General features: G+C 48.2%; 2 protein-coding genes across 2 annotated transcripts in view; both read right to left on the bottom strand.

Moving 5' to 3' along the window:
* Positions 1–27,685, bottom strand: part of EMD (emerin) — a 90,632-nt gene that overhangs the window by 33,803 nt on the left and 29,144 nt on the right. The gene's annotated exons all lie outside the window — the stretch shown is intronic.
* Positions 199–27,462, bottom strand: SYP (synaptophysin). Its single transcript, XM_083421268.1, has 7 exons — positions 27,366–27,462; positions 22,775–22,840; positions 10,686–10,810; positions 8,631–8,826; positions 7,425–7,616; positions 3,295–3,589; positions 199–534 (listed from the first exon to the last, which is right to left on the bottom strand). The coding sequence occupies exons 1-6, from the start codon at positions 27,381–27,383 to the stop codon at positions 3,299–3,301; spliced, it is 888 nt and encodes a 295-aa protein (XP_083277394.1). The 5' UTR covers positions 27,384–27,462; the 3' UTR covers positions 199–534; positions 3,295–3,298.

Consider the following 27,685-nt stretch of genomic DNA (forward strand, 5'->3'; position numbering starts at 1 on the left):
CCTCCAATCTCAGACCCCTCCCCCACGACCGGCTGGTGTTCCCGGGGGGCATGCGGAGGGGAGATGGAGGAGCATTTGCCAAGAGTGGTGAGAGTCATGCCATGCTTTCCACAACATTGGGTGGGTGGGGTTCCAAGGGAATGGCGGGGGTAGGTTAGAGAGGAGACGGGAGAGCGAGTAGTAGCTGGGGAGTTGGGGGTCTGGAGCCGAGATGGCGGGGGTAAAAAGGGAGCCGTGTGAAGCCACAGAGCTGTCCCAGGGGTGGGAAATGAGATCGGGCAGAGTGTGTGCGCACGAGGCAATGGGAGAGGGGGCGGTCTATCTCTAGTTGTAGTTTCTCATATATATATAATATATATATATAAACAGCACAAACATCTACATTCATTTGGGAGGGGGAGGGATGACACCCCACCAGCCCCCTCCCAGTGCAAGCACCCACCAGCCCCCCCTTTCCCCTGCTCAAGGGGACATGGGGGGCAGGGACAGGATGGTAGCTTCCTCCACACAACGCCTCCTACTGGGGGTAGGGACCTGTGGGGAAAGAGAGAGAAAGAGAGAGAGGAGAGAAAGTAGATGAACACAGAAAATAGGAAGCTTTCCTGTGACAGAAGCAACACTTGCACACAAAACACCCCCAGGAGCAACTAAACAGAACTGAAACGTATCTCTGAAGTGTTTCTCCAGTGTGGGTGGAGGGAAGGGCTCTTCCTGGCTCAGCGGCTCAGGGGAGGGGTTGTCCCCAACCACGGCATTGTCACCCCTACCCCCCTGGCCTTGGAAGACCACCACACAGAGCCAAGAGGCCGATGGGCGCCAAGCAATGATTGTCTTCCTCGCAGGCCTGGCATGACAGGGCAAACGCAGAGGCCCAGGAGGACACACCACTGCTAGTGACTTAATTTTATGTTGATGTAGCCTATTTCCCCTGTTTCTGGGCCTCCCTCCCCCCCCCCCCGTGGATCCTGCTGCCTGAAGCAGCAGCCTTATCTTGCCAGCCCTGGGTAGGGCCCCAGGTGAATTCTGGGGCAGGTAAGATGGCGGCGTCTGCTGCAGCTGCTTTGCTCAGTACTTCTCTTTTCAGCGCTGGGCTGCCCCTCTTGCAGCGCTCCCTGGCCAGCTTGCTTAGGGCAAGAGCCTGGAAGGCCCCTGGTGAAAGTTCCCCTCAAATGGTGGCAGCCCTGGCCGGAAATTTATAGGCTTCCTGAGTCTGAATGGTTAAGGGGAGAAGTTTTATTTCCACGCTGGGAAGTTGGATACAAAATGCATTTTAAGACATGAAACTCTACTAAGTGGATTTCAGATATGGGCTAGCTTCCATTGACAAGAAGCCCAGCTGTTTTAAAATAAATAAAATAAAGTCCCATTGCTAGAGAGCAGTATCAGACTCAGTTGCCCAAACTTCATCAGACTACTTGCATGAGTGCTGAGCCGGCAAACTTTTTCCCCTACCACAGCTCTTCTGAAGAGTGTCTTAGCTCAATATCTGGTGCAAATCAGTATTTGTTAACAAAGAAAACTGACACGCAGCCAATTTTCTCTTATTTCTGATTATGAGGGTTTTTCTTTCTGGCTGGGACCATGGCATACACAATTTTACCAATTAAAATCACTCCCCCACCAACTCATACAACACATGTATGATATTTTACTTATTAAAAGAATTCATTTCTCTCAGTTGTTGTTTGTCAGCAGAGCAAAACATCTAAGGCATGGTGCAAATTGCAGCTTGGGTGTGTAGCGAGTGAGGGAGGGGGAAGCTTAATTTGGAAAGGAATTTAATCCCTCACTCCCTAAGTACCACAGTCCCAATTTCATTTGGGGTGGGTAGGAGAGCTGCTATTAACTTTTTGACCCAAAGGCATATATAAATTTGCACAAAGGAATCTTGACATCATTCTTTACGGCTGCATGCAAAGGACAAAGCCTTGCTTTCATTTACATCCTGACAAAGGACTCTTTGCTTATTGATTCAGCTGAGAGTGTGTTGTAGAGCAGTTTGAGAAAGCCTCGACTCTCGGAGGTCCCTGGCCAGGCTTAGGAAGCTGCCTTCTGTGCACCAAGAGCTGAGGACGACTCCTCAGGGAAGGAGACACGCTAAGGCAGAGGGGGCTTCTGGCCATGAAGACCAACGGAGGGGAAGGAGTCCTAGCAGCAGCCAGCTGCTTCTGTAGTCCATGATGGAGTTCAAATCTGAACCTGATATCTGGGGCAAATGTGCCTAGAGACCTACAGACACACACAGACCAACAGACCATTCAACAGTAGCCAAAAGGCTCTCATATCAGGGATCACGGTCATTATGTCAGCAATCCAGATCAGGTGAGGGGAATGTTTGGCCCTCTAGATGTTTCTAAACTACAACTCCCATCATCCCTGGCTGCGCTTGCTGGGGCTGATGGGAGATGTAGTTCAGCAACATTGTAAGACCAAAGGTTCCCTTCACCTGAATTAGATGCTCACAGTCCAGATGTGTAGGATGTTATTCTCCTCCAGATTCCACACCTTTCAGCCTCAGGCACAACTGTGTATTAGGGTCTACGCTGCTATAATATACAACTGGATAAAAGGTGCATGTCCCAAATATCAGTGAGCTGCCAAATAAGACCACATTTGTTGCTAAATGCCATGTTACTTCACAAAGCATAACAGCTAGCAGCCTGCTATTATTATTTTTTGCATGCTTTGGATGTGGGGAAGCATTCGAATCTGGGTGTGCTCACATTAGTAGCTTGAAACGCAGTGAGGTCATTTCATCTGGTTGTGTTTCTAGCCAGATTTGCATGGAGTTGTTCACATCGCAGAAGGGGCACAGATGTATTTACCTGATGCACATTACCTTTTGGGTTTCCTCACCCTATAATCACACACCCACACCCAATTCCTATTCAGCTGGCACCTGTGCTTGTGCACTCTTCTGCACAACGGCTTTTGGGGTGCCACATTCTGAGGGTTGTTCATGTCTTAAAGGGTGTCAGGACTGTGTATGAGAACTACAGGTTGACTTGCAAACTGTCCCTTTCATAAAATTGGTGTGTGGTGATCAGGTTCCAGTGGTCAAGGAGTGACGCTTCAGGGCCCTGCATAGCTCCTTGTTCCTCCTCCATGACCAGCAAAACCATAATAAATGACACAAATGTGCTTAATTTGCAGAACATGGGTCTCGACTGCAGGACTCAGCTTTTCCTGCAGAGTAATATTTTTAACATGTTGCTTGCACAGCCTTATTCAAGGGCGAGAGAAGAGAATTCCCCCCCCCGCCTCCCTGTCCAGCCAGCCAGTAGCACAACTCACCCGCCTACATCTGGTTTGCGAAGGAAGTGGGCCCGCCTTGGACACCTTGCTGCCCATACTCTCCCTGCTGCCCATAGCCCTGCTGGCTGTAATCAGGCTGGTAGCCACCCTGCTGCCCATACGTGTCTTGCTGCCCATAGCCTGGCGCTTGGTTGTAGGCGTCGCCAAAGGCCTCAGGTGCTGGCGGCTTCTCCTGGGCAGGTGGGTACTTGACGAAGGGGGTGCTCCAGCCCGTCTCTTTGAACACGAACCACAGGTTCCCCAGCCAAAGCACCAAGTTCAGGAAGCCAAAAACCTGGGGACAAATGAAGACGGGGTGGAGAAAGGACAGTTAATTGCAGAGCCTTCCTCACCAATCCCAGTTCCCTGCTATTTGAGAAGCCTCTTCTGGAAGAGTGTGTGTGTGTGTACATGCACACAGGGCTGGGCTGGAGACAGGTGGGAGGAGTGGCAGATTTGGAAAAGGAAGAGAGGGACATATCGTGTGCCTTTGCTACTCCTCCTTCAGCTGTGGATGCAATGCCATTAGCTGCCTGCCTGGGCCCAGCGCCTCTCTTGGTGACCCCACAGGGCAGAGGAGGCAGAGGGGGAGGGGTGCGTGGGCCCAGCCACTGCCACTCCTGCCACCCTCAGCCACTAGCTCAGTTGCGCTGGTCCCCAGCATCGTCCCCACCCAAAGCCGGGTGAGGGGTTTAACTGCTGCCACCAATGCTGCTCCTGCTGCCACCTGTTGAAGCACTCTTAGCAAAGTACCATTCCCGGGAGGACTGCCATTTTCTGATTTGCCTCGAGCAGCAAAATGTCTTGGGCCTCCCTGGGTGGGTGTGCATGTTAATGCTGCAAAACAGGGGAAATTTTGAAGCCCATTTGCAGAACAAAGAAACTCTCATGGGCACCCTGCGTGCATACACGCTGCAACCTACACAAGTTTGCTTTACTAAAGAGTTAGGGCTTGTCCCCATTTCCACTTCTTCCGTGCCTGGAAAGCACAGGTCTGAGCAGTTTCCTATTTGCCCTGCCACTTTCCCCAAGGAAATCTGTTCTTTACCACTGAATTGGAGCAAAGGTCAATCTGCAGAAAACCCAACTGACGTTTGCTCCGATTCAGTGATAAAGATCGGGTTAGTTGAGCCCTTAGGATCTTAGCCCATCTAGTATTTCCTACACTGACTGGCAGCAGAGTTTCAGTCAGGAGTCTTTCCCAACCTAATCTGGAGATGCTGGGGATTGAACCTGAAACCAGGTGCTTTACCTGTTTGCTGTCTTTCCAGTCTTCTCACTGAAGAGAACCCTAGAGCTTCTTAGAGCATAGTTTTGTTTTAGGAAGACAACCACGTTAACTGTGTGTGCCTCCCCCTGCCCTTGGATCACGTCCAATACTCAGCTGATGCTGCCTGTTTGCAGGGCAAGAGGGGTGCGAGTGGGCAAGTACCCACCAGGGAAGACTGTCCTTTATTAGGACCTTCTCCTTGGAAACCCCCAAAGGTTTCCCTGCAACAGTTTGAAGATTACCATTTGCTCTAATACTTCATAAACATTGCAGCTCATTTATTCATAGGTGCTTAGCCACAAGTAGATCAGCTAAAGGGCTGCTGCAGTGCTGCTCCCTTGGAATGGCTCCCACCAACAGCCACATTCTCAAAAATTAAATCTCAGGCCTTCCATCATTCAATCATTTTTGCCGCTGCAAACTGAAGGTTGATTTTTATAAGCACCTACACCAGATTATATCTCATCTGAAGAATCACTTTGGCTTTATTTTGGTCAACATGACCGATGAGGTGAGGCAGAAGACAGTAAATGGCCAAGCGGCAAGGGAAGGAAGACTCCTAGCCTTACTGGGGCAACGGAGACTCAGCCATTGCTTCTTGAAACATTCTGATAAGGATGTAAGATGAGGGTCTTCCCTTTCCCCCTTAGTCACTGCTCTGGAGACAGCAGCCAAATATTACCTCCCCTCCACCCCACTGATACATCAGCCAGTTTGGAGAGGGAGAGATCTGTTCTGGCAACCCTGGGAAACTATGGACTGCAGAGCACTGACATCTGTCAGTTCCCCCTAAGACAGCTACTCTTCTGAAAGCTAGCAGCTGTGCCATCATCTTTGCAGATTATGAAATAAGATTAGAGGATGTTCCAAGCTTCTCTTTTAAGGCTGTAGTTCTTCAAGTCTGCTTGGGGTCCTGTGCCACATTGAACTCAGTGGGATCTACATTTGAGTAAATATGCAATATGTATATAAATGAACAAAAGCAATTCTGTCCAGAAAGCAAACATCTTTTCCTCTTATTTCTTGCTGTAATTTATTTTTATTGTTGTTTATAATTCTTTATATATCATATTTTAGTATCATATTTAGTATATTTATAATTCTTTATATATCATATTTTAGTATCATATTTAGTATATTTATTGACAGGTGGATAAAGAACATCAATCAATCATTGGCAAACATACATACCCACATATTCCTGCATGCATAGATTATTGTTATTCTCTTACACTAACATGAACACCAGCAAAACTCACCCAAATTAAAGAACTCTCAGTCCCACTGATAAAAAGTTGTTGCCAGTGATTAAAATGGGCCCCAATGATTATTCAATTAAAGTTTCAAATGGATTAATTTTAAAACCAAATTAAAGATGTGGTGTCCTACGCAGATTTACTGTATTTTTCGCCCTATAGGACGCACTTTTCCCCCTCCAAAAATGAAGGGGAAATGTGTGTGCGTCCTCTGGGGCGAATGCAGGCTACTTGGCTTCAGCGATAGCAACGCGAAGCCTAGGAAGCCTGCGCTCCGGAGGCTTCGCGTTGCTTTCACTGAAGCCAGGAGAGTCTGCTCTTTGAGGCTGGTGGTGGGGGAAAGCAGCGCTTCCCCCCATCGCCAGCCCCAGAGGATCGGGGGGCAGCGGGAAGGCGCGTGACGCCTTCGCGCTGCTCCCCGACCCCGCTTTGAGGCTGGCGGTGGGGGGAAGTAGCGCTTCCCCCCATCGCCAACCCCACAAGCTGGTTCGAAAAGCCTGCAGGAGCCACGCACTTTAAAGGGTGTGCGGCTTCTGCGGGCTTTTCTATGAGGTGGGGGAATTGTCCGCTGCTCCCAGAGCTGCGGGGGGGTGGATCATTCCCCCCCTTGATTCCCCCCCCTGAAAACTAGGTGCGTCCTATGGGCCAGTGCGCCTTATAGGGCGAAAAATACGGTACTTTGAGGAAACATAACAGTATGAATGATCTACCACCCTACAAAATACGGAACTACATATATACACATGAATACCACACACACACACACCACCACCACAAAACACATAAGACACCTTTACAGCAGCTGAATGCTCAAAAGCACCCAGAACTGGCATGGCTGAGCACTGGCCCATACTGAACAACTGGCATGAGGCCGCTGGACCTGCTCCTTCTCTCCACCCCTGCCACCGCCTCACCTGCTCTCCCTCCTTTTGCTCTGGCCCAGACAACGGGGGGGTGAAGGGGAGGAGCAGCAGGGGCACCAATCTGCCTGGCAAGCAAGCAAGCAGCGAGTAGCAACAGCAAGAACATTAGTGTGGCGTCTGACTCACTGAAAGAGAGTGTTTTGCCCTAGGGCTCTCCAAAATCTGGAACTGGTACTGAACGCACAGGCTATAAGATGCCTTCTTAGAGGCCAGAGTACAAATATACACAGGTTGCCCATCCTATGGCTCAGCAGCATCCCATCCTCCTTGATTCCAGGGCTCAGGAGTCTGCCCTGGCTGCCCTTAGGCTCAGTCACTGAGATCCTCAGGGGAATCACTGTTAATAACCCCCCATGACTTAGATCAACCTGGAGCCATGCCTTCAGTATTGTGGGACCAATCTTATGGAACTCCCTTCCATAAACCCCTGAAGTCAGACAGATCACCTCCCCACTGAACTTCTGGCACCTACTGAAGACTTTTTAAAATTCCATCTGGGATTCTAACCGAGGTTCCATTGTACAGTTTTAACTTGTTTTTGTTTTTGGGTTGTATCTTTGCAGACTGCTTAGAGATTATAGTAGTTAAGGGGTATATAAAACATTGAAGCAAGCAAGCAAGCAAGCAAGCAAGCAAGCAAGCAAGCAAGCAAACAAGCAGATAAGTGCTTGGAGGACTAACCACAGAGGTGTTGAGGCCGGAGGTGACTGGCTCCCGCAGCTCATTGCACTTGTTGCCTTCACTCCGGCACACAGCCATGCCTTCAATCACATTGTCAGGGTCAGTGGCCTCCTTGACATCTGAAAGGCCCTTGGCCCAAGCACAGGAGCTCACCAACCACATGAAGGTGAAAACAGCCGTGACGATGAAATCCTGCAGTGGGGGGTGAGGAAGGGCAAGAGGTTACAACTATGGTTGCCAAAAGATGAGGCAGGTCCTTGTAGGAGAAGCAAGTGGCTACCAGTGGATTGTTAGGACCCAATGGTACTCAGACCCTGGACCAAAGACACTACCCAGTGTCCAAAGAAAATCCAGGAAGAGGTGGAGTCACCGGGGCCCACTGTGAAACCACTGCGCTGGTGATACTTGTCCATTTGGATGTGTCTCACTCAGCTTGGGCTAAATATGGAGCTCCCCCCCCCACACACACTTGTCCAGATCCCCTAACCCAGACCCAGTTCCTGCTGCAAAGCTCCTTAGCTGCTTTGGGCCTCCTGCTTCACACTTGCTCCCAGGACCTTCTGGTCTGTTCAGAATTGGTGGAAACACACAGAGAATTTCTGGTGTGCAGTAAACTAACCAGCTGGTCACAGTCAAGCCACTGTTTCTAAAGCCCCAGGTAGCTAGCACAACAAACACAAATGGTTTGTCAAGCCCCTGCTGAGCCCCTCATGCATCACTGCTGGCTGCACCCAGCATGGTGGGTCACCATCACCCTAAAGTCCAGCTGCACATCAATATTCAGAACTTCAGTTCTTCACTCAACTTTCTTCCTGTAGTCCAAATACTTTAGAAACCCTGCCTTATTCCCTCCATCCCTAGACCAAGCTTTATGGCTCTGATGTTGCAGCATATGAGGCAGGAAAACAAGCACCTTGCCCAGAATATAACTATCTCATAATGTTGCCACTACTCTTTGACGGTACTGAGTTAGACACTGCTAATGGCCATTGGTCTAACGGCAGAGGTGGCTCTGGCAACAGGCTTTCCTAATGTGCCACTACTCACAGCACCCTTCAGCTGCTGTGACGTCGGCTTCTGGTTGTTAGGAAGTGTCAGGGTTTGGGGCAGTTGCCTAAAGGGTCCCTGGGTCATCCTGTCCCTGCATTCAGCCACATGTCTATGCTGGAGTTTGGGCACTCCACACCCTGGAGTTTGGGCACTCACAATCATGGGTCCCTTGTTGTTCTCCCTGTACTTGTCCTGCATAAATACGTAGACTACAATAACGGCAAGGGAGTAGAGGAAGGCGAAGACAGCAATGGTGACAAAGAATTCAGCAGAGGAGGAGCAATCTCCAATCAAGAAAACTTTGTCCTTGTTCCCTTTACAAGTAGGAGCTTCAAAATACACCTGGTGGAGCCTGGGATGGAGAAAAAGAGTGAGAGTCATCATAGCATCACAGAACTGGAGAGCTGGAAGGGACCCCAAGTGCCATCTAGTCCAGCCCCCTGCAACGCAGGGATCTCCACTAAAGCATCCATGACAAATGGCCATCCCACCTCTGCTTAAAAACCTCCAAGGAAGGAGAGTCCACCACCTTCCATCAGAGCTGTACATACCCTGGGCTGTTGCTCTTTGAATTCTGCACCAAAGCAACACACATCTGGTGCCAAGAGAAGCTGAATTTTGAGTTAGAGGATTGTGCAATTATGAATGACTTAGGGGAGGAGTGCTTGAATCTATCTTATCTGCAACCTTTAAGACAAAGGTCTGCAACCTTTAAGACAAAAAGAGCCACTTGGACCCATTTCCGAAGGAAAAAAAACTGGGAGCCGCAAAACTCGTCATTATAAAAATAACTTTTTTGCCACTTTTTTATTATTTATTTGTTTGACCCCTCAGAATTACTCCTCCTCATAGAAATAAACGTTAAATTAACAAGTTTCCTTTTTGTGTGTGTGTGACCAGCGTACATGCCCCCTTTGAATGTAGCGGGCGGGCGGGAAGGTGACGTCGGGACGGTGCGTGACTAACGCACGCACCACCCCCATGCGACGTCACAGCCAGTACAGCGCCCGCCACAGTGGGGAGTGTCGGGGCACACAATGTGCCTCCTCCCCTCGCTAGTATCCGCCCCGGATCCACGGCAAAGGTGTAAAAGAGCCACATGCGGCTCCGGAGTTGTAGACCCCTGTCTTATACCAAATCACTCATTAGTCTGACTGACAGCATCTCAAGCCAAGGTCTTTCCCAGCCTTCTTATATGAGGTTCTTTAAACAATGCTAAGGCATTGCACCAAGAATTGCTTTTGGGGAAAGTTGTTGATTGTGTTTGCATTTTGCACAGATAAGTGTTAAATGAACAACAAATAAACTCAAGGCAGGAGGTGGAGAGAACAGCCCCTCTCCCAACAGCTGGGGCTTGGTGTTGCAGTCATCCCTTCCACTGTGGTTGGAGAAATTCCTTGCCCTTGATGGTGGATTAGCTGCCCTTCTCACACTATAGCGGGGGCTGCTCCCCCCCCCCATGTTATGCAAGGATCTGTGTGCGCTTACTGAGTGTGAGCTTGATGTTTGTGTCTGCTACCAGTGTGTGTTTACCAGATTTTGAGGTTGTGCAGTACCATGCAACTTATGCTTATGTAGTTGGGAGTGAGTGGATGGAAGCAGCGCTATACCTGCTCTGGTACAGGCCCTCAGGTGAGAGATGGGAGAGGAGTATTACATCGTTCAGTGGGGGTTGGGCATGAGTCCATTAGTGCTTCAGAGATTAGGAGCATGTATGTATGCTTGGCAATGACCTGTTGTGTGTGGGTTGTGATGTTGTTGGGTGTGAGTGGATTATGCATGAGTGGTTGATGGAGGTGATGCTTGAGACAGGGAATGGTTGTGCGAAATGGATGGCATTTGTTTGCACATTGTATAGATGGAAATTTGATATTGTGGCGTGCTCTGATTTGTTCTGTTTTTATATTACCTTTATGTATATGGACATTGCTTATATATTTTGTAATGTGACTCATCTGACATGGTTTCATGGTGCTTATTGGCTACAGTATATATAAGCTTATGGATTTATCTACTGTAAACCACTCTGAGATCTTTTGGACAGTAAGTGGTTATAAATGGAAATAAAAAAATACAAGAAATTGTATTTTATAAGCTGTAAGCTGCCTTGTTATATTTTATGAAAGAGTGGGTTATAAATTTTCAAATACATGAATAAATAAAACTGTATGGATCTGCCTCTGAATAATCGCTGCTGAGGATTCAACTCACCGGAAGGGGTAGGCAAACTCCACCTTTATATCAAGATCACTCTCAGTCTTGTTCGCACATTCAACACTCATGCGGAATTCTCCACTGTAGCTGCCACATGTTGCAAATGCAAAGATGGAAAAGAACTGGAGAGGGGGGGGGGAGAGAGAGGCAGCAAAGGTTAGTGCTCAGAGGATCCTGGGCCATTTCACCACAACCCGTTGATCTTCTGCGTGGATCCCGATCAACAAAGGATCCTGCTTGACTTCCCAGCATAGTTTGATGTGACAATTCTATACGAGCATAAATGCCTGTGACTTAATACCATGGTTTACCACCATTTAGCATCACCACATGTGACAACTTACATACGCATGGTATTATTCCATGTAGGAAGACAACTAGTGGTGCGTGAGACAGGAAGAGGAGCTGCAGGAAAGAGGCCTAGAAATGTTCACACAGAAACCCACTGGTTTCACAAATGATTGTACCCATTGTACTACACATCAGCAATGGTTAAAAAAAAGTATGGCCCTGCACAAGCAAAAAGTTGACGTGTGGTAAGAAATGGCATAGATTTCAAACCTACTTGGTGGTCATGTATAAGTAATCTGCACTTCTGGGAAGGAGTTATAAAAGAGTTTAAAAATGCAAAGAGAACTCCCTTTGGAAACACTTGTTATTTTATTGGAGAAAGTGTAGGCTGTTCTACAAAGGAAACAAGATTGTAAAATTGTAGCTTGCAGCACTTAAGATCATTGCTAGTTACTGGAAGCTTCCAACAACAAAGCAGTGGCTATGGGAAATATGGCAGCGGGCGTCAGTGCACAAATGTGCATATTATAACATCAACGAGGTGGTTTAAGAGCGGGTAGAAACCCCTTGGAACAAGAATGAATCTTCTCTCTGTTCAGCCATTTTTTCCACTCCAAACTGACCCCCCCCCCAGCTGCATCCCCCTGTTATTTAGGGAAAAGATTAAACTTTGGTTCTGATGTGAACAGATGAATATGAGTTTTCATTTCTAGCTATTAAAGCTGTTAAGGGTGGTGGTAGTGGGAGAAAATATGTGTCAGCTGCTGCTACATATATGATTTATAACCACAACTTATCTTTCACAACTTCTCCCAGTCTCCTGGGAATTATAGCTCACTGAGGGTGCTGAAAAGTCTGTTAGAGAATCCCAACGCTGCCTCACTCTGCCATCACAGGAACACAGTTGCTTCACCCTCTTTAAAGGGAATAAATACTGAACCACTTATATGCCTTTGATGTAGGCATATTCTAAGCACTTGGAAACAGAGATGGTCCAGGTGACAGAGAGGCAGTCCCAAACCTTGGCTCCCAAACACCTCCATTTGGAACATTTCAGCTCCCAAAAGCCAAAAACCTGGAAGCAAATGCTCCAGTTTTTGAACATTTTTTGGAAGCTGAACGTCCGACACAGCTTCTGCTTGAGTGCAGGAAGCTCTTGCAACCAGTCGAAAGCTGCGCCTCAGTAGTCGAACATTTTGGAAGCTGAACAGGCTTCCAGAATGAATTACGTTCGACAACTGAGGTTTGACGGTATTCAGAGAGACCCAATCTTGTCTAAGCTTTATTTTCCTAACTTTACACACCCCATTAGAACCCGCTTCTGCTGACATGCTGGTTTTCTATGTGGAAGGGATTTTTGTGCATGCCATGGTGTCGTGTGTCCTGACACTGTACAGCAGGGATGGGAAAGATGTTGTTGGTTAGAGTGTTGGACTAGGATCTCGGAGACCAGGGTTCAAATCTCCACTCGGCCACAAAGCTCACTGGGCGGCCTTGAGCCAGTCACTCACCCTTCACCTGACCTGCCTCACAGCGTTTTGGTGAGGATAAAACAGGGAGGAGCAGAACTCTGTATGCCACCTTGAGCTCCTTGGAGGAAGGTGGGATATAAATGCAATAAATAAATATGTAAATAAAATACTCAAGAATGATCTGTAGGGCCAAGTTTCCTGCCTTTGATGTACAGCCCAGTTTCAGATTAACCATCTCTGTGTGAACTAGGCCTTAAAAAGGAATGAGGCGGCACTTAATATCTGGAGCACATCCAAGTTTCTCTGACGTTTATTTGTTTTTGTTTGTATTAATGCTTTATTGAAATTAAAAGGAAACAACGAACAAAAGATTTATCCATAAAAAAGAAAAGAAAATGGTAATATTTGTTACATCATATCACAATAAGGTCTTCTTGCATTTCTAATGACTTTCCATCACCCCATTGTGCATCTACCACTTAATCTATCTAGCGCACTGTTTGTTTTCATTTTCTTTTGTTAATTTTCATCAGTAATATATTGTCTTATAATTATCCATCATACCACATAAGTCATTTGAGGTCTGTCACTGATGTCATATTATTACAATACTCCTTAAGGTATTTTTTGTACATGTCCCATTTTTTAATAAATGTTTGATCAGTATGACCTCTCAGTTTCTGTCATTTTTGCCAACTCGGCGCACTCTAGCAGTTTACTTTGCCACTCCAGTTTAGTTGGAATTTTCTCTCCTTTCCAATTCATAGCGATTAATATTCTTGCAGCTACCGTGGCATACAATAATATTTCCCTCGCTTTTCTAGGTATGTCTGTGCCTGGTATCCCCAGGAGAAAAGCCTCCAGGTTTTTTTTAATGAAGGATACTGTAATCATTAAAAAAAAAAAAAATTAAGGATACCGTAATCATAGGGACGCGGGTGGCGCTGTGGGTAAAACCTCAGCACCTAGGGCTTGCCGATCGAAAGGTCGGCGGTTTGAATCCCCGCGGCGGGGTGCGCTCCCGTTGTTTGGTCCCAGCGCCTGCCAACCTAGCAGTTCGAAAGCACTCCCGGGTGCAAGTAGATAAATAGGGACCGCTTACCAGCGGGAAGGTAAACGGCGTTCCGTGTGCTGCGCTGGCTCGCCAGAGCAGCGATGTCACGCTGGCCACGTGACCCGGAAGTGTCTCCGGACAGCGCTGGCCCCCGGCCTCTTGAGTGAGATGGGCGCACAACCCTAGAGTCTGTCAAGACTGGCCCGTACGGGCAGGGGTACCTTTACCTTTTACCGTAATCATTCTTCTCTGACGTTTATTTGAGTTGAGTGGTAAGGCAGACCACCTTGTGCCATTTTATGTGCCTTGGCTCTTGACACACAATGTATGCACACACCATTTGAGAGGACGTTCCCTTCTCACAGCCAAAACTCCTTTCTCATGAAAGGCCCTCTTGCTGGAATCATAATGTCGCAGAGTTGAGCACCAGTTGCCTCCTCTCCTGTGGAGGCCTCAGGACCAGCCCCTGTGGAGAGGAATGCAAGACTTTCTTGGGCTACTGGCTTTTCTTAGGCCAGCAGGAGGTGCCGGGGGGGGGGGGGCAAACAGACAGATGGTTCTTTTCCAGCTGCGGCTGCTGCTGCTGCTGCAACCTTCTGGGGCTCTGAGCAGTAATCCCAGCCTGGGGGCGGGGAGGCTTTTGGTTCACGGTCATCCCGGATCAGCTGAGAAACTCACTGTGCAATCATAGGTATTTTTAGAGTTGAGCGTGAGCTCAGTATAAAATGAGAGATATAAAGAGGAGGGGAGGGGAGTCTTCTTCCCCCTCCCTTTAATCTCCTCCTTCCGGTGGCTGAGCAGGGACCAGATATTAACCCAGCACCTGACCCACTTTGCCGTCTGCCACCCGGAGAGTTTGTGTCGCCATTCCTGCGCTCAGCTTCAGGGAGGAAGGAGATACCCAGGGTTTTAAGTGCATGCTTTGCTTTGATGAAACCGGTTTCTTTCTTTCTTTTTAAAGTATGTCATTGTGAATTTTATAGCGAGGAGCTTAAACATCATTCTAATTAAGTGGTTTATAAAGAAGCAATTACAGTGAACAAATGGGACTGGCAACATATTGACTGTTGCTGTTCAGGATACTCCAATTTCTCCCTTCTCCTTTCAGGATACTCCAATTTCTATCCCCTCCCCACCTCGCCTTCCAGAGTCAGCTGGCATTCTGTGCCTGTGCAACATGTTTGGGTCCCATTGAGCTGTTTTGGGTTTCTACTGCCCCCTTAGGGCTTTTTCCACCTAACATTTTGTTTTGGGGAAATCCTGCGGTTCCCTGAAACCTACAAATACCTACCTCTTGTGTGGATGGTGCTATATTGGCTACATAAGGATCCATCTTTGAAGACTTTCCTTTTAGCATATACTGTATAGGATAAATCAGTAAAAGAGGGGGAGACTGGGCAGGACGGCTCCAGAGGAGGATGAGCAGAGTTGTAATGCTTCAGCCATGGTTGGAAGGAGTAACATTAGCACACCTGTGTTTCATGTGCACTCATTCACGCTCAGTGTTAGGGGGCTTTTGGTGCATCTGGATATGAAGCCGGCTTCCAGGTTAGGTGCAGTGGAAGGATTGGCTGAACTGCACAAGCAGCCTGAGCTTGTTTCTTGGGGTGACAACATTTATAAAGGTGCCAGTGAAACAGTGTGCAATCTGAGCATTGCACTCCTGTACTCGTTACAACATGGTGAGGACTGTGTACTACAGCTGACTGGAGTGGCCCAACATCCTGGGCCCATTTACATGATTATGTGCATGTTGAGCTTCTCATAAGTTTGCAGGACTGTTGGAAACCTTTGTGCAGCAAGTGTGACATACATCAATCCTAAATAGTAGGACAAGCATTACACTGGAGGACACCCTTCTGCAGCCTTGATCTGCTTCTCTGGTAAAAACCACTGGGAAGGTGCTTGAGGCCACTGCAGAAGCTGCGCTTTCTCCTCAATTCCTCTTCAGGAATTGCAAGGGCATTAAAGGTACTGACAAACCCTATCAAAATCTTAATGCAGATGTGCCTCTCTAGACAACTTACTGCACGGCACACAAGAAAAGATGGATTAAGAATTGCCAGTGGACCTGAAAGATAAAGGGATTTAGGATTTATCTAAAGCCTCTGTGGCAAGAATTGCATGCATCTGCGAAAGAACAAACCAGGGAAGGTGTCTAGGGGTGCTCCAGGTGGCAGCACTAAGGAGGGCTCCCCATTGCCATTGCTCAAGTCCTTCTGGGTGAAGTGCCAAAGCACTAATTGGCAGGGAAAACATGGGCAGCTGCAGATTTTGCCAGCGAGGGAGGTCTAGAATTGTTCCAGACCCTAATGAGATAGAGGCAGTACCGTGCCACTTTAAATAGCTGTGGCTTCCCCAATAGAATCCTGGGGGTTGTAGTTTATGAAGGATGCTGAGCACTGTTAGAATACACTCTTTCCCTCACAGAGCTACAATTTTAGAGTGACTTAACTATCAATTTTTCTTCCCAGTGAACTCTGGGAGTTGTAATTCTGTGGGAGGAATAGGCAACTCTTAACAACTCTCAGCAGCCTAAACTACAATTCCCTTGACTCTTTGGGGGAAGCCACTACTGCTTAAAGTGGCCTGATATTGCCTTAAATGCATAGTGCAGATGGGGCCAAAAGGCCCGAAATAGTGGGGTATCAAAAGCCCAGAAGGTCTCCAAACACTGTTGTGGTTAATGCTCAGAGTGCTATACACTTCTCTTTCTCTTTCTACTGCAGGAATGACAAGAAGTGGTGTTAGCTGAGTTTCCCAACCACCACCACCACCTTATCCTCCTGCTTTCTACCTAAGTCCAGCATAGTTGTACTTATTTGTAAACAAGCATCAGGAGAAATGCTGACAGTGGCAGGATCCCAAAGGATGTTTGAGGGTTTACTTATACAGGTATATATCATTGCAAAGAAGCTGGTAAAATGTGGGTTGAAAGAGGTAACTGTAGGTGGATTTGTAGCTGGTTGACTGATCAAACCCAAAGAGTATTCCTTAATGGTTCCTTGTCATCTTGGGGGAAAGTGACCAGTGGTTCTGTCCTGGGCCCATTGTTGTTCAGTGTCTTTATAAACAACTTCGATGAAGGAAATCTGCTCCTCAGATTTGCAGATGACACCAAACGTAGCTGATGCCGCAGAGGACAGAATCAGAATTCAAATTGACCTTAACAGATTGGAGAACTGGGCACAAGCTAACAACAAGAGTTTCAGTAGGGACAAATGTCAGGTTCTGCACTTAGGCAGGAAGAACCAGCTGTAATAATATAAGATAGGGGACACCTGGCTTAGTAGCAGTACATGTAAAAAGGATCCAGGGGTCTTGGTGGACCACAAGCTGAACATGAGCCAACAGTGTGACGCAGCAGCCCAAAAAGCGAATGATATTCTAGGCTGTATCCACAGAACTTTAGTGTCCCAATCAAGGGAATAGTATCATTGTGTTCAGACCATACCTGGAATACTGTGTCCAGTTCTGGGCACCACAATCTAGAAAGGTGGTTGACAAGCTGCAACGTATGATCAAGGTTGTTGACAAGCTGGAACGCTGATTAAGGGTCTAGAAGCCAAGCCTTATGAGGAACGATTGAAGGAGTTGGGTGTGTTTAGCCCGGAAAAGAGGAGACTGAAAGGAGGTATGATTGCCATCTTCAAATATGTCAAGGGCTGTCACATGCAGCAAGCTTGTTTTCTCCTCCTCTGAAGGATAGGACTCGAACCAGTAACTTTAATATCAGGAAGAACTTTCTAACAGTAAGAGCTGTTTGACAGCAGAGCAGAATTCCTCAGGAGACAGCGGACCTTCCTTGGAGGTTTTCAAGCAGAGGTTGGTCATCTGTCAGGGATGCTTCCATCGTGATTCCTGCATTGCAGAGGGTTGGACTAGATGATCCTCAGGCTCCCTTCCAACTCTACAATTCTAGGAAGGCTTAAGCGTCACCCAGAAAGCTGATGTTCTGAATTTGTGGTAGGGTTAGAGCTCAGTTTGGTCCACGGTTCCCTGCTTTACAGCAGTTCCCCAACTGTGTCCTTTCTCTCTCTCTCCTTTGTGCGTGCATTTGAAGGGGCTGGGGCAAAATGTTCAGAATGGGCATGTGTTTTTAGGGTACATTGTGTGAGCTGAAGTAGTTACTTAAGGTTTAATGATGCCAACAACATCATTTGGAAGAGGAAGCGGAAACCTGTGGCCCTATACTCTTCTCATCACACAATAGCGCTATGGAGGTCCTTTGTCTCCTTTGGTTGTGCTTGGTGCATATTTGGTGGGTGCAAGCTCCTTCCACGGCTCATCTTATGTTCTTCTTATAGACAAATTCATGGAGGACAAGGTGATCAAGGGCTACTAGGCACAGCGGCCATCTTCCACTTCCACTGTCAGAGCTTAAGGCCTCTGAATGCTGGGAAGGGCAGGAAGGCAGAAGGCCCTTGTGCTCAGGTCCTGTTCTGGGGCTTGGCACAGGCATCTGCTTGGCCAGAGGCTGGACTAGGTGGGCCATTGGCCTAATCCAGGAGGCTCTTCTGATGTTCCTTGCTTCCTCCTTTGTTCCCTGAAAATTAGGGAAACTGAGGGATCTTTTTTCTGGACTTTTGTACTCTTGATTCTTTGTGCATGTTTTTTTTAATTTGAACAACCTCAAGGATGGCCTCTCTCCATATAAACCCTGAGGTCATCCTCTGAAGCCCTTTCTCGTGTGCCGCCTGCACATGAGGTCAGCAGAATAGCAACACAAGGAGAGGCCTTTTCTGCAGTGGCTCCGTTTGTGGAATGTTCTCCCCAGTGAGGTTTGGCTGGCACTTTCATTATACATATTTAGGCCCCAAGAGAAAACGTTCCTCTGCACCTAGGCTTTTGGCTCAGTGACAGCCAATGTCCCTTTAAATGTGTTGTCAGAAGGGGGGATTCTTTGTTTCTGTTCTTATTTTTATTATGTCTTTTCTCTTTTTCATGTTGTAATTTTGTGTTGTGAACCACCCTGAGATCTACAGGTATACGGTGGTATAAAACTTTAATCAATCAATTAATAATATAACAACCTAAACATTATATCTTGCCTTTATCTGTGAGGGAGAGGCCTGGGGAACTCCCCGCCCCCCCCCCCATTACTGGCCATCTGGCTAAGGCTGGTGAGAGCAGCATTGCAAAGAGACCCAGAGAGGCTACAGGATCCACCTGTCTTGACCATGGCCATTCTTTGTGGCTTGTAGCATTATTTCATTATTTTGTGGGTTGTTCTGACTAAGCCTTTCAAAGCAATTTCTATTGTCTCCATTTTCAGTGGCTTACCTAGTTAACAAACTGTGACCATGACTCTGTAAACCAAGGTAATGCTTTAGCTTTATCAGATCTGTATCAGATGTGGCTATGAATTGCAGTTGTGTTGAGCTCTAAGATTACTCTAAGCACAGTGGGGGAAATATCTGATATTACTCCTGATTCTGCTCCTTGGGATCTAAAATGGCTGGTTCTTGCACCACAGTTGCAAATACTGTACTACACGAGGGGTTTGAACCCCTTTTGTTGTAGCTAAGAAGACATTCCAGATAAAATTACATATGTATTTTCACCTTAATGAAATTAGTCTACCACCAGTTTTGTTCTCATGGTTAGGGCTCCTGGATCAGAATTACTGCTAATAGATACTGCTTGGGTCTATTTTAAGGCAGATTAGTTAATCCACAGCATGCTTGAAGCTTGATTCTCTGGTCTCCTCTGCATGGCAAACAAGCTGATTTGACGAGGCAAAAGAGCTGCTATGTGCAGATTAACACCAGCACAACAAAATACCCAGGAAACTGGACCAGGGCAGCAGTGGTGTGAGGCCCCAGCAAGTGGAGTTGGAATGGCAGAGAGACACAGACAGAATGGACCCTTCACAGGTGCCATCCATCAGGAAATTATCCTGCACAAGACCTATTGCTATGCTCTTGCACAGCTCCCCTTCCTTTCAGGCAGACAAGGTTACTTCCCAGAGGATTGTGTCCTCGGTCAATTAGGGAGGAGCACCTGGATTTTCCATCTCATACACCAAGACACTCCAGCTCCCACCAGCTTTTTGAAAGGCTGTTCTTTCAGGCATTTGTTTCTACATTAATGATACTTTGCTGTTGGTTACTGATGATCATTCTGCTTATGAAGCCCCCCTTGTCAGGCCACAGTTGGGAAAATGCAGCTTCAAATCCCCCCTCAGCCATGAATCTCACTGGGTAGCCTTGGCCAGCCACTCTCCGCTAACTCCCTTACATAGTTGTTGCAGTGATTAAATGGGGGGGGGGCGGTGAGTGTGGAGAACCACAAGCAGCGCCTTGAGCTCCTCAGACACAATGAGGCATATAAATGTAATAAATAAATGCTGAGCAGAGGGCAAAACCTACCAGAAATTCGTTTTGTACAAATGAACAGGAACTGCACAAGAGGTACTGCATGCTTCATTGTTCAGTTGTAATTACCATTGTTTGGAAAACAACATGACAGGTATGTGCCAACAGCAAAAATAAGTAAATGAATAAATCTGTTTTCAGTAATCCTAAGAAGGCATGTTAGCATCATCTCTTTCTCTCTCTCTCTCTCTCTACACATACACAGTGGATAAGAGACTATTTCTTCAAATACTGATATTGTTTAAAATAGTTATTGTGCTTGTTGTCTGCAAATGCTCCAGGACATGTGTGTAAGAATGAATTTTTTTAAAAAGCCCTCTCCATCTTTTATTGGGGAAAAGATCAAGTATTTCTCCAGAATCTGGATTTGTTCAAATCCACACAGCCAAGAAGTCAGTCTAGATGTGCCACTGGTTATGAAAAGCTTTAGGAATACTTGACATTCTGAAGGTGCCGGTGGGCAGCCTCCATAAGAGATGGGAGTCTGCAAGCTCTCTCTCAGGTTGAAGACAGAGGCCGGGTGAAAGCAGAGCTCACAACAACCTCTCAAGCTGCAAGGTGAGCCCATCTTTCTCCCAGCTTTGCGACCCAAATGACAGATGTATAGATTGATGAATCAAATACTGGCTCAGAAGTCAGTGTTGCAGGGATAAGGACCTGTCAAGCCCGCTTGTTGCAAATATAGACCTCCAGTTGCTGCTGGACTCCCACTCCCACATCCCAGGGGACGTGTTGACTGGGGAGTTCAATGACACCTGGACACCAAAGATGCCCCACCTCTGATATGCATGTAGATAAAGAAATGATCTCATTTGCCTGCTTGAATGCATTGCATTTAAGTGAACCGACCTTGCCTAGGAAAGCTCTTTTTCCTGCAGCAAAGCAAGCATGATTTCAAGGAGCAGCCCCAGATGTCCTTCCCAAATATTAAAGTCGGTTAGGTAAAAGCTGTGTAGCGCTTCCCTTCCTGCATGAAGGAGACATTTTTGTTTCAGAAATTTGGACTGGAGATTGCACTAAACTATGTGCTGGGTTTCCCACAGCCCTGTGATTCCCTTGGCATAGAGCAGGGCAGGATGTGTCCTTTGCCCACTCCTGCACATCTCCATTCCCACAGTCCCCTATATGTTGGGGGCTGAACTCAGTTAGTTTCGCTGCATGGTCTAGAACCCAGAAAGATCAGGGTTTTAATAAATTGTGCTGGGAGCCTACTTGAGCACAGCAGGCTCTCCACGGCAGACAGCCAGTCCCTGACCCGTGGGGGAGGCCACAGGGGCATCTCAGATCTCTGCTTGGACAATGGAGAGGAGAGGACAACTGAATGGGGAGTTCAGGTGACAACGATGTTCCAAACCAGGTGGAAGTGTGTCTTTTTTCTTTTCTTTTTAAAGCACATATTTCAATGGGTTCCAACAATCACATTTTAATCTTGAGCATTTGGACACCTGCAAAATCTGTCTGGGACTCTTGACACATGTGAATATCAGCAGTCAAATTTTGGACATTCATTGTATCATATAGAAGAGAAATTGAAAGCTTTTTTTCAGCTTGGTGGCACATTCCCCCATAGGCCAGCTGGGGCGGGCTGAGGGGGTACACGTCTGTGGTGAGAGGGGCAATGAATGTGACTCTTTTGTACAGTCCATCACAGTTTTCTTACATCTCTCTATCCAGGCAAGCAAAAGGCATCATTACAGTCCACAGACACATTCCAGGGAGGCACGAGAACAGGAGGAGCAGAGTGGAGGGCCAGTGGAGGGGGTGTCCTCAGGGGCAGCGGCCTTGGGAAAGTCCTAGGGCCCAGACTGACAGGCCTGGCCACTAGGCCTGAGGTCCCCCCCCCCCCCCCCGGTATGGAATGTTCTGCTTAATGGCAATGCAGAGGCTTTATTATAGAACCTGGCTGCTGCAGAGGAAGTGGCAGAACATCATTTTATCTTGTGGCTGGTTCCAACATTAATTCTACTTGAGATCAAAAGGCCAAGGAACAAGGTAAATGTTTCCCCCCCTCAAGTCTTATAATCTGTTCTCCACCATGTGAAATGAGCTGCTTGGGTTTCCCTTCCTCCCCCAGCACAGTGTTGTTCTTTGACACTTTCCTATCTGAGCCTGAGGTGTGTGCCTCTTGTGACACCACTTTAACAGATGCACCCTTTCCTTACATCAAAACCACCATCATTTCCAGGATGCAGCCCTCTGCTGTTTCCATGCCTCCTGCCAGATTGCCACAGTGACTGTGGCATGTGGGAATGCCAGCTGAGCAGGTAAATAAGAGCCTGGCCTGCTCCTGTGCCATTAAGGATAGCTGGACCTGTAGCAGCCTGCCAGCAAAGTAGTTTACCTCTGAAATGTGGAGAGGAAGCTACTGCTCTCTCTCCTTCTGTCCCCACATGATGTTAAGGCACCACAAGTTCCTTCTGTTGCTCTTACTGCTGGGACAGAGCAGGGTGGGGTGGGGGGTAAAGCAAGATGGGTTCCTTGTTCCATGCTTCAAAGCACTCTGCATTAAGCAGCTCAATCCTGCTGGGACAACCAACCTAAAGACTGACAGATAGTAAAAAGTGGGAGAATTTGCTGTTATGGATATTAATTTTTCATACCTTTATTTTTAGATATTATGACTGATGTGGAAATTGTGCAATTTGTTGTGCACTTTTGGTTGTGTTTCATTTATTGTTTATAGCTCCTTTTGTTGTGTTTGTAATTATGAAAATCTTTTCATGATGTAAGCAACCTTGAGCAAGGTTTTAACTAAGGAAAGGTGGCATACAAATAAAATTATGATAATGATGATGAATCCAGCAAAGAATGGGAGGAGCAGAATGGACAGCCTCTTTCCCAGCCCGTCTTTGGCCTACACAGAAGGTGACTAAGTAGAGGACTTGGACTCACCCATTCTAGCAACTTCACAAAGCCTAGAGGCTCCTTGAAGATCCGGAACTGCCCGACGGCCACCAGCTGTGAAGAGAGAAAGGACAAGTTTGGTTTAGAAGCTGCTGCCTTGTAGGAACTGCCTAGGGACCTAGGAAGCTGCCTTCTGTGGTGTCCCACCGATGTCATCACTGTCTACTCTGAGCACCAGAATTTCTGGCAGAGGATTCCCAGCCTCATCTGGAAGTGCTGGGGCCTGGGTGCAAATGCTCTCCCACTGAGCTGTATAGGATGCTGCTGCTGCCTTATAGTGATCAGGGCAAGTCCCGTCTACGTCAATGAGCCCTCCAGGGTCACAGGCTATCTGGCTATGCTGGGAGAATCCCAAAAAGGATCTGAGTGCAACTGTGGAGGCAATTCAAAGTGTCTGGAGCACACCAGGCTGGTGAAGACTGATCTATCACAAACATTCTCCAAACAATAATTAACTGGATTAAATATTTCACAGAAGCGGCATACAAAGAGGAATTTGTTCCTGGAACCCCACCGGGAATCGGGCACAGAACGGCAGGAATTCAGCTAAGTTGGAATCATGCCTGAATCATGGCACTACCCATATCCCAGAAGTCCTGGCCTTCACTGCATAATCAGCAGCATCAAGGAAGGGGAGGTGATAAAAACAAAATAGCCCTGAGTCTGCTTTGAGCCCAAAATACCAAAGAGGCTGCCTCTTAACTGCACTGGCTTTCCAACTAACCTCCACCAGTAAGGTAAAGGTAAAGGGACCCCTGACCATTAGGTCCAGTCGTGACCGACTCTGGGGTTGCGGCGCTGGGGGCAAATGGTTTTATCCCACTTCGGCACAGTTTGAACTGAAGCATTTAACCTTTCCCAAATCACAGAGATGCAGCACATTTACCGGCTCTCAGATGAAACTCCCTTTCATGTCTCTGTGTGAGTCTCTGCTCTGGCCTGACCCCTTCTAACCAGTGACTCATGAGGAGAGATAAGAAGGTGAGCTCCTCTTATGTGCTCTAAAACCAAACCTTTGCACCTTATGTTTATTTATTTTGACAATTTCTATATCACTTAATTATAGTTGCCTCTAAGCAGCGTACAGGATATGGAATACAATGGAACAAAAAATGTGCTATGACTATAAAATCAAGAACCCAATTTAAAAGCCTGTGGAATACAGAAGTCTTGAATATTCAGTCATTCTCACCACCCATATATAACACAGCACTTCCCTAATGTATCACATCTTATCCATATCACACATAACCTCTTTTGGACTCAAAGACAACAATATTTTCTTACCAAAATAACTTTGGTTGCTAACCTGTTAGCCTTTTATTAGCCTGACCACTGAAGCTGAGTTTTGTCAGGTAACCACCAGTACTGGTGTTTAAAAGGCCAGTAATATCCGAGCTCAATCTCTGGATTGATTGGCTTTGATTCTATCTGTCAGATTCCACCCAATGATCCACCAGCTTCCTCCTGGTTTAGGTAAAAAGGTAAAAGGTAAAGGATCCCTGGATGGTCAAGTCCAGTAAAATTTGACTATGGGGTGCAGTGCTCATCTCACTTTCAGGCTGAGGGAGCCTGCGCTTGTCCACAGACAGCTTTCCGGGTCATGTGGCCAGCATGACTAAACAGCTGCTGGCGCAACGGAACACGGTGACAAATGCCAGAGCACAAGGAAATGCCGTTCTCTTTCCCACCGCATCTACTTGCACTGGTATGCTTCAGGGTTAGCCCCTGACTTGGCCAGATTTTCCTCTGGCTATCTCCTGAACTTTGTCCACACACGCCCTCAAGGAACAAGTAATTTGATTCTAATACCACCGTAATTGAGGCAACCACATACCAAGCACTATGCCATCATAGCCAAAACAGTTGGAGGGCACCAGGTTGGGGAAGGCTGCCACAGAGAACTATTTCCTCTCAAAGACCACAAAAAGCAAGGCAAGACGCATCCTCTGCCCTGACGTTTCTCTGGGTGCAATTAGTCCTGCAGTACACCCATAAAAAAACCAACTTGTAGGAGAGATCAGCCTCTCCTACCTTGCACAACACAAAACACTCTGCCCTTCTGAAGGAAGCAATTCACCATCTACTGAAATAATACTTAGCATTTCCATGTGCTCACGCATTTTATAAAAGTAATGCTTACAACAACTATGTAAGGTAGGCCAGTGTTATTGTCCCCATATCACAGATCAGAGCTGAAGGGCCAGTGATTTACTTAAGCCACCTTGAGAGTTTATCTGCTCTGGGATGGGCTGAAACAATATCCATCCAAAACAGCCATTCTCCATAACGTTCTATGATCCGCACACTCCAGTGGAGGGAGGTGAAAGTAAAATAAACTACAAGAGTAGCACCACCCACATATAAACCCCTTCTCAGCCTTTACCCACAAAAACATCACCACTAACTTCAAAGTCTGTGCATCCCATAGCCCCACCATGCATCATCTCTCATGCTTACAGTTGGCGAGCTCCATTCTAGTTATGACACACACATCCCTGATTTGCACACTCAGAGGCAATGCGACAACACTGCCTACGCACATCGCCCAAGACCCAAACTGTCCTCCAACCACCGGTCTATATTTCCTCCTTGCAAAACAGAGCAAAAAACTCTCTTGCCCATGAGCAATTAACCCCCAGCTCATGACCCAGCACAACGCTGCACCTGCACAAAATCATCCCTAACCCTAAAAAGACATTCAAAACAACCCATCCTGGGCACCATCACCAGTAACCTCAATTAGCACCTCTGCTTTACATCTATCACGCTCCACTGAGAAAGTGGTTCTAGTCAGAAGCACAGCTAACAGTTCCCCATCCCAAGACGTTAACATAGTGGAGTCGGATGCTCCTGGACACCCATTCAAGGGCTGCATACTTTGGCCTCTCTAGCTGGGCCAGCTTGGCAAGCAAAGACACATCAAGCAGTTCCAGATCTGAAATCACAACACCTTAAAGCACACAAACATTAACACATGTTTAAAAGACAAAACAAGCCCAACAGTACCAAATTTAGCTACATTCTATCTACCAGATGCTGCCCAAACCCCAAAACAGCTATGATTCACTGACCAAACACCTTTTGAGGTTTATGGAAATATGTTCTCTTTTTCCTCTGCTGTGTGAAATTTCTAAGTGAGAAAAGAGAGAGTGGGGCTGTGATCCTAAGCACACATATATGGGAGTAAACCCTCCAAAATGCAGTGGAACTTACTTCTGGGTAAATGTGCACAAGACTGAGCTGTGAGAGTCTTAATGCAAAGAAACTGCCCACACCCTCTTCAGGATCGCAGCCTCTCCCAACACAACGCAAACTGACATCTCAACTCCCCATTTCTGGACTCTCTCCTTACCAAGCAGTTCTGCAAATGGCCACCACCAGACACCCCCCACCCCTCTGACTCCTTGACTAGTAGCCCCACTGTAAAGCCAAAAGTCCAACCTAATTTCTGGGTGCTCCGTCCAGAAATTCCCTCCCCAAACATGAAGGCCACCTTCCTGTGCTCAACTCCCCCAGGCCAGCTGCCCAAGCGAGTGAGCAGCAACCCCCGCAGCTCCAAAAGCGACACCCCCATCCTATGCAAAATCCCTCCCCCCCCATGCATCTGACTGCAGTTGCTCTGGGGAAGAGTCGTGCGAAGACGCCCCTCCGCGGCATCTCCTCCTTGCCAGCCCCCGGGCTCGCAGCACGGGTCGGCCGGATTGCGCCCTCCAACCTTCTTTATTGCCCGACAGCCGCCTCCCACCTCGTCCTGCCACAGATCCTGGAAAAATAAGAGAAGAGAGCCCCCCCCCCCCGCTGCGCCTTGAGGTTCTTCTGCAGCCATATTGATGCTTCTCCAACACCATCTGCTGCTGCAGCAGCCGGAGAGGGGGCCCTTCTGCCCGACGCCTCCCGCCGAGAAAGGCCGCCCGCCCCCCCCTAACCTGCACTCCCCCCTTCTGTTGCAAAACAACTCCACGTGCCCCCCAGCCCTTGCCCACCCCAGCCTGCCTCCCGCCCCCCCGCAGGGTGCACTTGCTGCGGCCCGCAGAGCCCCCTCCGCGTCCCCCCCCCCCCGCTTTCTGCCGGCGGCGGGTCTTGCGTGCGGGGGCAGCGATCGCCCTCCCCGCCCCTGTTTACTGCAACGGAGAGCATCCCGCCCCCCCGCGTCCTTCGGCTCCCCAAGCGCCGTCCCCCCGGGCGTAGCTCTACTGCATCGCCCAGCCATTTTCCTGACCCCCCCCCCCCGCTTTCCGATCTGCTGCAATGACCGCCGGCAGCATCTTGTCGCCTCGCCGCGCCGACGTTACTGCAGCCCCCTCCCCGAAGCCATTGCGGAGGAAGAAGCGGGGGGGGGTCCCGCTATTTCGAGGGCATTTTCATCCCAGCAGCCTCCGCCCCCCCCGCCCTCACTGCAGCAATTGCTCCGCAGCCCCCCCGCCCTGAGCTCCGCGCATCTGCTGCAAATCGCGGCGGGGGGGGAGACTGGCTTACCCCCCCGCCCCCCCGTCAAGGGGCTCCTGCCCGCAGCCCGGCCGGGGGGGTCCGGGGGGGCGTCGGGGAGCCGCTCGCCGGGTCTGACTTGGAGGCTCACCTGGTTGACGACTTCCATCTTTGCGGGGAAGGCGAGCGCGACGCAGCAGAGCGCCGGGGAGGTTGGCTGGGGCGGGGGGGGGGGGCAGCTGGGAGGGCGGGGCGAGGGGGGGCTGGAGAGCCGGAGGCTGACGTCACAGGGCGGGCGGGCGAAGCTGAGCGGGAGCCATGTCCTTCGTGGGCAAAGGGAGAAGAGGGCCGTGGGAAATGGAGGCTGCTGGCGGGGGGGGGGGGGAGCTGTCTGTCTGTCTGTCTGTCTTGGCCCGTGTCCCTAAGGAGCAGGACCCTCGTGGTGCTTGATGCAAACCCCTCAATATGTAG

The sequence above is a fragment of the Podarcis tiliguerta genome (assembly GCF_965153285.1).
Source record: "Podarcis tiliguerta genome assembly, chromosome: 17".
NCBI lineage: Eukaryota > Metazoa > Chordata > Lepidosauria > Squamata > Lacertidae > Podarcis > Podarcis tiliguerta.

Excerpts from the sequence above, each read along its gene's own strand:
- SYP (XM_083421268.1), bottom strand. Across the intron at positions 10,811-22,774 it reads TTGTGAAGTTGCTAGAATGG|TTCTTTTCCATCTTTGCATT; the intron begins GTGAGTCCAAGT and ends CCCCCTCTCCAG. Across the intron at positions 8,827-10,685 it reads GAGTTTGCCTACCCCTTCCG|GCTCCACCAGGTGTATTTTG; the intron begins GTGAGTTGAATC and ends TCTCCATCCCAG.